The following is a 12,591-nucleotide window of genomic DNA, read 5'->3' on the forward strand; positions in this document are numbered from 1 at the left end:
TTTAAAACAATTTTTCTTAAATCTCGTATTGAAAAAAAATGGAGGGAGTATTTTGCCCGAATTGAAACCAATGTGGCATGTTGAAATGTCTAAAAGAATAATGTCTTGGTATGGTGTGGCATATCAGAATACTCCATCCGTCCCGCCATATGAGTCATACTTATTATGACACGAGTTTTAAGAAATGTAAAGAAAAGTGGATTGAATAAGATGCGAAATAATAAAATGTGAGTGAAATAAGTTGGTGGAATGTGAAGCTCATTTATGATAAAAGTGAAATATGATTCTTATTGTGGGAAGGACCGAAATGACAAAACAAGACTGTTATAGTGGGACGGATGGAGTATTTAACATTATCAAACTACATTGTTGCGTCACATAATAATAAAAATATACTATAAATTAAATATAAAAATACACCATTAATCATAAAAATGATATCGTTTTGATGTGTTGTTAATACTAATTTTGTCATATAGCCATGTCGTTTAAAATTTTTATTGAAAACACCATAGGGTTAAATTGATTGCACATTAAAAGTTACTTTTTTCGTTCCATCACATTCAAAATTAATAAATAAAAACTTGAATTGGTTTATAGTTGATGTATTTTTCAGCTACTAACTTTTTTTAAAAAAAGTAAGTGGCATATAAGGACCACTAAAATCGGATGATGGATAGTGGAAGTTAACAAAGTAAACTTAAAACTTAATAATGTGGCTTTGATCGATTTCTCCTCCAGATAAGATGATGTTTCAACACTAAAATCATTTTATATGGAGAAGCGTTAAAGCACAAAATTAAATGAACATTGACTTTTGCCCTTAATTTATGGGTACGTTAAATTGAAGATTGACAATGGATGAGTGGAACTATTATACAGTTTCAATGCGTGTGAACTCATTTGCATCTAGATAAATCAGAATTGACTCTGTCTTGCTCTTCTACACACCTAAATTAGTCATAATAGTTATATTTCTACTTGAGAGTAAAAATTCATATTATTGAACCTTGATTATTTTTAGAATTAAATTACTATCCAAATAAGTAAGAGTCATAATTATTGTGAAAATTAAATGGGCCCAATCGAAGGCAGATAAAAACCATTGCCTATCATAAGCCCGGATGTAGCAGGCCACTTGGATCTGGCCCACACACTTTTAACCCTATCTATAACAATTTTAAATTCAGAAATACCCGTAACTATCAACATGGCTAGAGCCAAGATTATTAATTATTGGCTTTCTAATGTAAAAAGTCTAGCTCCGCCAATGGATGTTATGCATAATGAAAATGTGAATAAATTAATAAGTACAATATAAATTTATTTTGGGTTTGGAATAGACATAAAAATTGAGGCATGTTCCAATGCAACATTTATAATAAAGTTTTGACTATGGTTATTTGGTTAATAAACTCTGACTACAGATTAATAAATTCTAGTTGTTGATTGAGAATTAAATTAACAAAGAAATTAGAGTTTATTAAACATAATTTTTTTGTACTAATTTGAAATATAGGTAAAACATTTTATATATATAGTGTAGTTTTCCTAAAATGCAGAAACATAATTGAAAAGCAAAACTAAAATCAACTTTATTTCAAATCTATTATGAAACATAAAAATTGATGCCATTATTCCCAGATTTCTAATTGAAATAATTCACTAAATTTAGAAATAGTTCAAACAACCAAGAAAATAAACTATGAGGACATCAATTTAGAAAAACTCTCATCTTTTTCACTCCCATAGCTATGCAACAAAGAGAACATTTCTTTTTGTGTAAGTTGCATAATGATATTAATTCTTATTTTTAATAAATTATTTAAAATTTGTAGGAGTACTATTTATTATTTGAAAAACACATGACCCGTGCATATTGGATATTGGTCTATAAAACTATGAACTTTGAAAAAAATTTGGTATTTCCCACAAAGTATAAAATTGGTCTAGAATATCATAAATTTTGCATTTTGTTTGGTATTCCCAACGACATGTCTATCACCATATTTGACTAACTAACGATGCTTTTTATTATACTTGACACAATTAAGTCAATGTTATGATTTTTTACGTGATTTTTTATTCTGCTTGTTATGAACTTATAAAAGTGGTTCAAAATATAATAAAACTTATCACGGTTGCTTATGTAAAATAAGATCTTGATGAAAATATCTTATTTGGGTCAGTTTGAAAAATATCAAACAAAGTGCAAAATTTGTGATATTCTATACCAATTTTAAAGTTCGTGAAAAATGCCAAAATTTGGCCAAAATCATGATTTTAGGGACCAATATCCCTAAAATAAATTACGAAAAAGTAATTAAAATTGAAACTATGTTAATCAAATTTGGTTTTCATAGAATACTTTAGTATTTAAATAAAATATGATAGCTCTAATACAATAGATTATGCGTATAAATCATTGGTTGTGAGCAATTGATCGATGTGATTTGTGAGACGGCGGCGAGTACCCGAAACACTCAGGAGGACATATTTCTGGGCATTTGTAATCAGGTAAACCAAGGTCACTACATGTAATTGCACATCATAATAGGTGACCCAATTAGTGAACATTTAGCATATAAGGTGTAGTTACCCAAATTTACTTAAAACACAATTGAAAAGCAAAACTAAAATCAACTTTATTTCCAAATCTCTCATAAAACATAAAATAGGTAAAATTAACGTTTCCCTATACTATTTATTGTAACAATATTTAAATATTTTATTATTTTAAACTCATTTGAATATTATCTACGTTTGGAATGAAGATTAAATAACTTTTGAATCAATATATATTAAAGGCCCAACCTATATGGGCTTAACGTTAGCCCAATATATATTATCTTGACATGGGTCCAATAGACATACACTTAACACATGCCCAATGGAGACGAAGAATTAATTAGAGAAATAAGGAAACATTATCACTAATATAATTTACTTTGACCACATTTTGAGTATTTTTTATAAACTTGAAATTTGATATAAAAAAATGTATACATTGTTATAGGCCAATCTCCTCAATTATAGGCATGTGTCTATACTTTTTTTTTCAAACTTGTTTAATTTATACTATCCCGGTTCATGAAAAATAATCATATTTTTACCTTAGCATTCACTAAAATTAGCATATATCTATTTATAGTAATTTTATTTTTCGTTTCTCTCTTATTTTATCAATTTTACATTAAAACTTATATCGTATGCTATCAAGACTATTTTTTCAAACGTATATCAATTTAAAAAATCCTACACGTTTGGTTATGTGGGGAAGTGCAAAACATGATTCTCAATAAATCTCAGGAAAGTGTATTTTTCATGCTTTTCTTATATTTTGGTGTTTGATTTGTTTTGAAAATCTTTGAAACATATTATCTCCTTGTTTGGTCATTAAATCGTTTTGCTTGAAAAACATTGTACGTTGACAATTAGCAATAGTTCTAATATAGCTCATTAGTATCGTAAAATCGTGCTACAAAAACAAGTGAAAAAGTATTAATTAGCAACATTTCCAATGTAGCTTTTGAATTGTTCTAGCTAATAGTATTCTCACTTGTTCTTTGCTAATCGATTTGTGACTACGTAGTATAAAGATAAGTTAATGGCACTTGCTATAAACTTTTTTATTACGTATCAATTACTACATATGGCAAACTAATGTTAAGTAATTATAACTTGGATGTTGGAAATTTTAAAGTACGTTATTGGGCCACATAAAACGTTGGTAAAACACCTAATGTGACATTCAAAAGTATCACAATAGATCATGCACATAAATCAATTGTTTTGAGCCTATGACCGATGTAATTTGTGAGATGGCGGCGAGTTCCCAAAACACTGTGGACATAATTCTGGGCATTTGTCATTAAGGTCCGCACATGTAATTATACATCTATGGCATCTCAAGTCGAAATTGAAGTCGGCAGACCCTACTGCATAATTACCAACAAATATAACGACTATGACAATTGTAACCACATATCCCAATTTTGATGATTTCATGATAACTATCTGTTACCTACAGTGACGAAGTCAGGAATTTTACGTTTGGGGGCCCAAATTTTCAAATTTTCGATATTTTTCGATTTTAGTTTTGCCGAAAAATGCTACAGCATAGCGATATGGAGTTGCAAAAAATATAGAAAAATAAGGAGAAAGAAAGAGCAGAGGGTGTGTAATAAATGATAAATAAATTTGTCAAATAATATTTTATAAGAATAAAAAGATTAGATTTAAATAAAATATAACTATATTATACTCCTTTGATATATTTACCCATTTAATTTTATGGAAGTCCGGAATTATTTGATTAATAATATGGATATTAAATTTTCTAAATAATAAACATTTTTAATATATACTTAGCAATTTTATTTCGTCACATAATACAAATCTATTACATTGAATTTTGTAGCACATGATAATACTACTACTAAAAAGAAATATTTTGCAAAACATAGAAATGTAAAACTTAAAAAACAGAGACAAATTTTTGTAGATAGTAAGTAGAATATATTATTCCTCGCATAATATAAATTTAAAAGATAGAATTTTGTACCTAATAACACTAAGAAAGAATATTTTTTAAGAAATAGAACATGTGAAGCTAAAAAAAATATGTTCTACGTAATAATGGGCATATTTTGCATTAAAATAGAATATGTAAAATGAAGAAATAGAACATACTATAAAACTGAAAAACAAAAAAGAGAAAAGCAAAAAACATTGAAATAAAAATTAGAGGTTGTGAGTTTTGAACTCAGGCCACAAAGCTGCCAGACCAACTCTTAAACCAAGGAAGCTAAGACTCTATCAAATATTTAATGTCTAAATAATACTACTAGTACTATAATAATACGTATTGCTGAGGGGCCCATGGGCCCCCCAGGTCCCAGTGTGCCTTCGTCCCTGGTTACCTACTACTTTGTTTATGGAAAAAGGGAAATTTTGATGTTAAATTTTGCTATACATTTTGCGTCTTTTCATCCACCTCTTATTTTTTTTGCGTTAACGTAAGTAAGTACGTAACTAATTACTCCCTCCGTCCCCGATTAAGAGTCACACTTTGACCGGCCACGGGTTTTAAGAAATGTAAAGAAAAGTTGATTGAAAAAGTTAGTGGAATGTGAGACCCACTTTTTTATATTGGTTTTATAATAAAATGTGAGTGAAGTGAATTAGTGGGATGTGAGACCTACTTACCATTTATGGTAAAAATGAAGTGTGACTCTTAATTGGGGACGGACCAAAATGAAAAAGTGTGACTCTTAATCGGGGACGGAGGGAGTAATATTTTGGGGGTGGGGGTTGTAAAACTTAATGACTGATTTAAACGAACGTTACAGCCTTATTCAAGGTCATGTTTTTTTCTATTAATACTTTAATGGATTTATATATAAGAAACCAAACACGTTTATTGTTGCCACTCTATTTATTCGAATACTGTTTTTTCTCATGTTTTGGGTGTTTGATTTGTTTTGACAATCTTTCAAACATAGTACGTCCTTGTTTGGTTATAAAATTATTTTGTTGAAAAAGATTGTGTGTTGAAAATTTTGCCCCTAAATTCGAGGTATGTCACATAAAACCTATACAATTAATATTAATTCGTGCGACACCCACGTCATTTAAAAGAATAAATCATCAAATGCGTTATAATTATCTAGCATTAGTCAAACAAGCACTCCAATTATCTATGTTTAAATGTACTATATTCACAACAATCACAATTTAGAAATACAACAATCGCAATTAGGAAAATGTTTTTTCTCATGTTTTGGGTGTTTGATTTGTTTTGACAATCTTTCAAACATAGTACGTCCTTGTTTGGTTATAAAATTATTTTGTTGAAAAAGATTGTGTGTTGAAAATTTTGCCCCTAAATTCGAGGTATGTCACATAAAACCTATACAATTAATATTAATTCGTGCGACACCCACGTCATTTAAAAGAATAAATCATCAAATGCGTTATAATTATCTAGCATTAGTCAAACAAGCACTCCAATTATCTATGTTTAAATGTACTATATTCACAACAATCACAATTTAGAAATACAACAATCGCAATTAGGAAATACAAGAATCGATTAAGAAACAGAAATTGTTGAACCAGAACACGACGCTCATGCTTTAGGGAGGAATTTGGCTTCAGCGCCGGCGAAGATGGAGGGCAATTTAGGAAATTCAAAAGCTCTTTGAGAGAGGAGTAAGATAAGAGGCATGTTCTGTACTATGTCCCTAAAAATTTGTCCCATTTCTCTATCCGTTCGTTCTCCAAAATTTGTCTCATTTCATTTTTATCATTTTTGGTAGTGGACCCCATATTCCACTAACTCATTACTACTCACATTTTATTATAAAATTAATATATAAAAATAGGACCCACAATCCACTAACTTTTTCAACTCACTTCGATCCATTACATTTTTTAAAACCCGTGCCGGATCAAAATGAGACAAATTTTGGAGGACGGAGATAGTACCAAGCTTATCCGCTTATAAACCCTTTTATGTTTTGTTTTCACAAGAAATTAATGACCATGTATGTTTACCGGGTCTAATCTATAAATCTAAAAACCAACCAAACAAGAAGAAAGGGACGGCAAATGACCATTTTCATGTATTTTCAAACCATCCAAACCCACAGCACCTGGTCTATCTTCCAAACCCTAAATACTAGTAGTACTATTACTAGCTAGATGGTCCAACAATATAGAAAAATTTATACTCTCTCTGTCCCAAGATAGTTGAGTCTAGGGCTGGGGAAAAATACCGAAATGCCGAAATACCGGCCTTATCGTACCGAAAAAATACCGAAAATACCGAATTTTTGGTATACCGTGACTTTCGGTACGGTATGATACCTTACCGAAAGATTCCAGTAAGGTAACGGTATGAATTTTCAAATACCGCGGTATACCGCCCCATACCGAAATTCGGTATATACCATAAATTAAGGTATATACCACAAAAATATAAACACAATTATATATAAAATATATTTTATATATTTTAAAATTATAAAATCTATTGTGAAATATAAATATAATTATGAACAAATTATATTTAATTTATTTTTAAAATTATAAAATATAAATAATATTCTAAAAACTCTAATTTTCTATTTTAGTTGACGTTGAAAGTTAGGTATATCGCAAAAGTAAGGTATACCGAAGTTCGGTACGGTATACCGAAAATGAGGTACGGTATCGGTATGGAAATTCTTCATATTGAAAATAAGGTATACCAAAGTCCGGTATACCGAAAACTTTGGTAAGGTAAAGGTATGACTTTTTCGCATGCCGTATTTAAGGTAAGGTATACGGTATGGTGGTTTCGGTAAGGTATACCGTACCTACCCACCCCTAGTTGAGTCGTATTCTTTTTTTGTTTGTTCCAAAATAGTTGAATCATTTTCTTTTTTTTTAAAGTAACAATTTTATACTCTCTATTACTTTACCCTCTCTTCATCTTTTTTACTTTATTCACTCTCTTATTTTACTCTATCTACTTTAACTTTGAACAAATTAATTTCTTAAATCTTATTCCTTGCAATTACTTTGTGACGGAGAGGGAGTACATTTTTTCAAAATACCAATACATATACTTCCTCTGTCAGCGTCTCCGCAGTTTGGAGTGTAGGTTGAGTTATCAAGGGTATTAAAAATATACTATAAAGAAAAGTAAGTGGAATAATGAAAAAAGCAGGAGTACTAAAATGTGAGTTAAATGACTTAATAGGGGAATGTATGACTTTGTTTGCAGAATTAAAATCGTGTAATAATGTAATTTACAATATTAAACATTAGTATCGTAAAATCGCGCTACAAAACAAGTGAAAACTATTGATTCGCAACATTTCTAATGTAGCTTATGAGCTGTTCTACCTAATAATATTCTCACTTGTTTTTCTTTCAATTTGTGACTACGTACGTGGTATAAAGAGAAGTTACTGGCATTTACAAAACTACTCCTATACAACTATAAACTTTTTTATTACGAATCAATTATAACACCACTATGTCTATATGACAAACTGATGTTAAGTAAGATTCGGATGTTTAATGCAAGTAATTAGGTGGAATTTAAAATTGTGTATTTAGTGGAGTAAAATTTTCCACATATTTACCTTCACCACTCCTACATTTTGAGGCGGCTACACTATTAATTGCACGCCCACATGCATTTAGCAATTCATAAATAACCCGTTGATTGTGAAGATTGAAAAACATTGAGTTTATTTAATTTACCAATTGCTATGGAGTACCTCGTCGTGGCCGCCTACGCCGCTCTTGCCTTCTTTTCCCTTCTCTTCTCCTACTTAGTATGGTCAAGATTCGCTAAGAAACCCCGCAACCTCCCGGCGGAGGCCGCGGGGGCGCGGTTCTTGGTGGGGCACCTCGACGTGGTGAGCGGCCGCGTCGGGCTGCCCCACGTAAACCTGGCGAACCTGGCGGATGAAAACGGCCCGATATTCAGGATCCGGCTGGGCGTGCACCCGGCCGTGGTGGTGAGCAGCTGGGAGCTGGCCAAGGAGCTCTTCACCACCCACGACGCCACCGTGTCGTCGCGGCCGCAGATAAAGGCGGGGAAGCACCTCGCCTACGACCACGCCATGCTCGGCTTCTCCTCCTACGGCCCCTACTGGCGCCAGCTCCGCAAGCTCATCTCCCTCGAGCTCCTCTCCGCGCGCCGCGTGGAGCTGCAGCGGAGCGCGCGCGCGTCGGAGACGGCGCTGCTCCTGAGGGACCTCCACGCGCGGTGCGGGTCGGGGCGGGCGCTGGTGGACATGAAGGAGCTGTTCGGGGAGCTGAGCATGAACGTCGTCCTCGGCGTCGTGGCGGGGAAGAGGTTCAGCGGCCGGGACGAGGCGGAGGAGGCGCGCCGGTGCCGCCGGGTGATGAGGGATTTCTTCCACCTGGCGGGGTTCTTCGTGCCGGCCGATGCGCTGCCGTACCTCGGGTGGCTGGATCTCGGCGGCCACGAGCGGAGGATGAAGACGACCGCCAAGGAGCTGGATGACATCGTCGGAGAGTGGCTGGTGGAGCACCGGCAAAAGGGGAACTCCGGCAAGGATTTCATGGACGTGATGATATCTGTGATGGAGGGAGCGGATCTGCAGAGCCACTACGACGTTGACACCATCATCAAAGCTACTTGTGGCGTAAGTTTTGCTTTTCCGTCCCTCCACCATTCCTTTTCTTTATTTTATATTTTATTATAAAAGTATTTTCTCTGTCCGAACATAAAATAAAAAATGAGACATTTAATAACAGACCGTCAAAAAGTTCAAATCTTATACCTAACACATGTATAGTAATCCTAATGCTACACACCAATTGATATATGACAGAATTTGATATCGGGTGGGACTGATGCTACAGCCGTCGTACTCATCTGGGCACTCTCCGTCCTCCTTAACAACCGGCATGTCATCAAAAAGGCTCAAGAAGAAATAGACAAGCATGTGGGAAAGGAAAGACTAGTGTCAGAATCAGACATCACCAATTTAGTGTATCTTCAAGCCATATGCAAAGAGAGCCTAAGGTTATATCCTCCAGCGCCCTTAGGTGGGACGCGGCGGCTAACCCAAGATTGCAAAATCGGAGGCTACGATATTCCTCAAGGCACTTGGCTGATGGTCAACATGTGGAAGATGCATCGCGACCCGAGAGTTTGGCCGGACCCCTTGGAGTTTAGGCCAGAGAGGTTTCTCGAGGGCGATAAAATTGTGGATGTCAAGGGGCAAGATTTCAAGATGATCCCGTTTGGTGCAGGTCGGAGAATTTGCCCCGGGGCCAATTTCGGGCAGCAAATGGTGCAAATAGTGTTGGCCACCTTGTTGCAGTCATTTGACCTCTCCACACCTGATGATCAACCCATTGATATGACTGAGAGTGCTGGATTGACAAACTTCAAAGCTACACCTCTTGATGTTCTTATCACACCAAGACTACCACCAACCCTATATACTTAGGATGTGTTTGGTTTGGTCTTTATCCTTTCTAAACAAAATGGTGGAGGTTGGTTTGCAAATGTCTTTTCTTGAGTGTAGGATATTAGGATCTGTAGTTTGGTATGCATGTTTATTAACTCAAGAAATTATTTGATGTGTTTGGTTGGACACTTGGACTGCTTTTATTCATTGAAATAATCAAAATCACCTCCGTACCCTCAAGTTATTCTTTTACTCATTCCGTTTTTTAAAAATAGAAACATTCGATACGAATTTTAATGTACAATTTGGTAAAGTAAGAGAGATGAAAAGAAAAATTGATAAAATAAGATAAAGGGAGAGAAAAAAATAATGGAATTAATGTTGGTGATTATGAGGTCCACTTTATTAGTGGTATAAATGGTAAATAAATTGATGTATAAGGGTATGAAGATTTTCTAAAATAGAAAGTTTGAAAGTTGCTATTTTTAAGGAACAGACTAAAATAGAAAGAGTTACTCCCTCCGTCCCAAGAAAGTTGAGACAAAACTTTTGGGCACGGAGATTAAGAATTTATATTAAATAAATAGGAGAGACGAAAAAAGTAGAAAGAATAAGAGAGAGTAAAGTAAATAATGGAATAAAGTAAGAGTAATTAGATGTTTTGTTTTTTTGTTAAAAAAAGGAAATGACTCAACTTTATTGAGAATGACTAAAAAGGAATACGACTAAGACTCAACTTTTATAGAACGTAGGAAGTACTATTAAAAAACTGAGGGAGTATTTCCAACATTGTCCCATGTAATGCGGCAACAATCGGGTTATTTTGGAAAGAGTAAAGGCCAAAACTGGTCCTGAACATATGCCCATTTTACAATTTTGGTCCTAAACATTATCTTTTGAATCTTTCGGTCCCAAACATTTCAACTCGGATCACAATTGGTCCAAAGTTAACTATTCCGTCAAATTTTAACGGTCAACGTTTTTAATCCCGATTTTGACCAAATTAAGATGCTAAACAACACAACAAAATTTAGCGACGGAACAAATCCGTCACTAATTGAGAGATTGGGAGGATCGCCCCTCTTCTCTCCCACACGCTACTTCGCCAAATTTCCCCCAAATTGAGAGGGACTCCAATCGCCGCCGCCTTCTCAATTCCTCACCGCCTCCTTCGATTCAAACGACGCCCGGTTACTCTGCACCGCCGATTACACTCCGCCGCCTCTCCTCTCTCTCGATTTCAACACTACTCTAGCCCTTGAGGAGTTCGTCGTCGTCGCCGTTGACAGCCGCCGCCACCGCTGTGATTTCCGCGACCACCGCGCTGCCTCAAACGCCGTCCCGGTTTCAGACCAGCATCGCCGCCGTCTCGTCCCAAAATCTGTTGCTGTTCGCCGATGAAATCAGAGTAGCCCTCCCCTGCTGTCTCAATCAGTTCGCTCCGCAGGGCCGTCTACACTCGCCGTCGCTGCTGCTGCCTGCGCGAAGCCGGCAGCCAACTACCGTCGTCCAGCCTTGTCAATCAGTCCCCGAACGGTTCCGAAATGAACCCGGACAGCCCCGAAACAACCCCAACTAACCCCGCAGAACTTATATTCTCAAAGCGATTTCGATTAGTTACAGAGGGGTGTTGAATTGCTGAAGTTTGATTGCTTGTTTCGTTATTTGTTCGCGTTAAATTTGTGGGAGTCCAAGATGACAGCAAGTGGTGTTTGAAAGCATGAGTTGGATGCTAAAATGTATGCGTGCATTGCTGTGTGTAAAGTTCGAATTTGGAAGGCATTAATACCTCGGTGAATTGAACTTTGTGGTGCTAGGACTTGGGGGAACAACTATGCTGATTTTTGTCAAAAGAAATTGTTGTTGTTTGATTTCGACAAGTAGTATGAAATTGAAATATGAATTGATGAAAGGACTACCACGTTTGGCTAGCTGGTTCTTCTGTTTCTGCCGTGAATTTTGTGAGAATAAATCCATGAGAATTAGTGACGGATTTGTTTCGTCGCTAAATTTTACTGTGTTATTTAGCATCTTAATTTGGTCAAAATTGGGATTAAAAACATTGACCATTAAAATTTGACGGAGTAGTTAACTTTGGACTAATTGTGATCCGAGTTGAAATGTTTGGGGCCGAAAAATTCAAAAGATAATGTTTAGAACCAAAATCATAAAATGTGAATATGTTTAGGACCAGTTTTGGCCTTTACTCTTTTGGAAATAAAGGCGGTAACTACAGAAATAGAAATGGGCATTAATTCACCGGGCCTTGGCCAAATTCTTGGACCAAATAGAAATCACGAACCAAACATATGATTGCTACAGATGTATGGTTTAAAATTAAAATTACACCCTCATCTCTTGTTCTATTACTAATGTATGGTTAAAATTACGTGTCTGTATATTTTAATTAAATTTATATGCAATTTAAAAATGACAGAATAAAATTTATATGTAAATCAGAACAAATGAACAAAAGTGCAGGACAAGGGAGTGAAGGGACGAGCTAGGCAACTGTCACTCGTTTGCTCACTTGTCCCTCCACCTCTCCACAGTGTAGGTCGCGACTTGTTCTTCGAGTGTCCCTTAGGAATGAGCTTGTTCGTTCCATGCTTTACTAATGCCCTTAACTACGACATTTAGTGCTTAA

General features: G+C 35.2%; 1 protein-coding gene across 1 annotated transcript; it reads left to right on the forward strand.

The window, feature by feature from the left end:
• The first annotated feature begins 8,231 nt into the window (after positions 1 to 8,231).
• On the forward strand, positions 8,232 to 10,184 carry LOC125204681 (cytochrome P450 CYP82D47-like). The gene is made up of 2 exons (XM_048103389.1): positions 8,232 to 9,170; positions 9,360 to 10,184. Exons 1-2 carry the CDS (start codon positions 8,265 to 8,267, stop codon positions 9,981 to 9,983), a joined length of 1,530 nt encoding a protein of 509 aa, XP_047959346.1. The 5' UTR covers positions 8,232 to 8,264; the 3' UTR covers positions 9,984 to 10,184.
• Positions 10,185 to 12,591: the final 2,407 nt, after the last annotated feature.

This window comes from Salvia hispanica, chromosome 2 (assembly GCF_023119035.1).
Source record: "Salvia hispanica cultivar TCC Black 2014 chromosome 2, UniMelb_Shisp_WGS_1.0, whole genome shotgun sequence".
Classification (NCBI taxonomy): domain Eukaryota; kingdom Viridiplantae; phylum Streptophyta; class Magnoliopsida; order Lamiales; family Lamiaceae; genus Salvia; species Salvia hispanica.

What these genes read in the sequence shown, in the direction of transcription:
- LOC125204681 (XM_048103389.1), top strand. Translation starts at nt 8,265, where the DNA reads ATGGAGTACCTCGTCGTGGCCGCCTACGCCGCTCTTGCCTTCTTTTCC. An exon ending in TCATCAAAGCTACTTGTGGC is followed by an intron (nt 9,171 to 9,359) that starts GTAAGTTTTGCT and finishes GATATATGACAG; the next exon opens with AATTTGATATCGGGTGGGAC.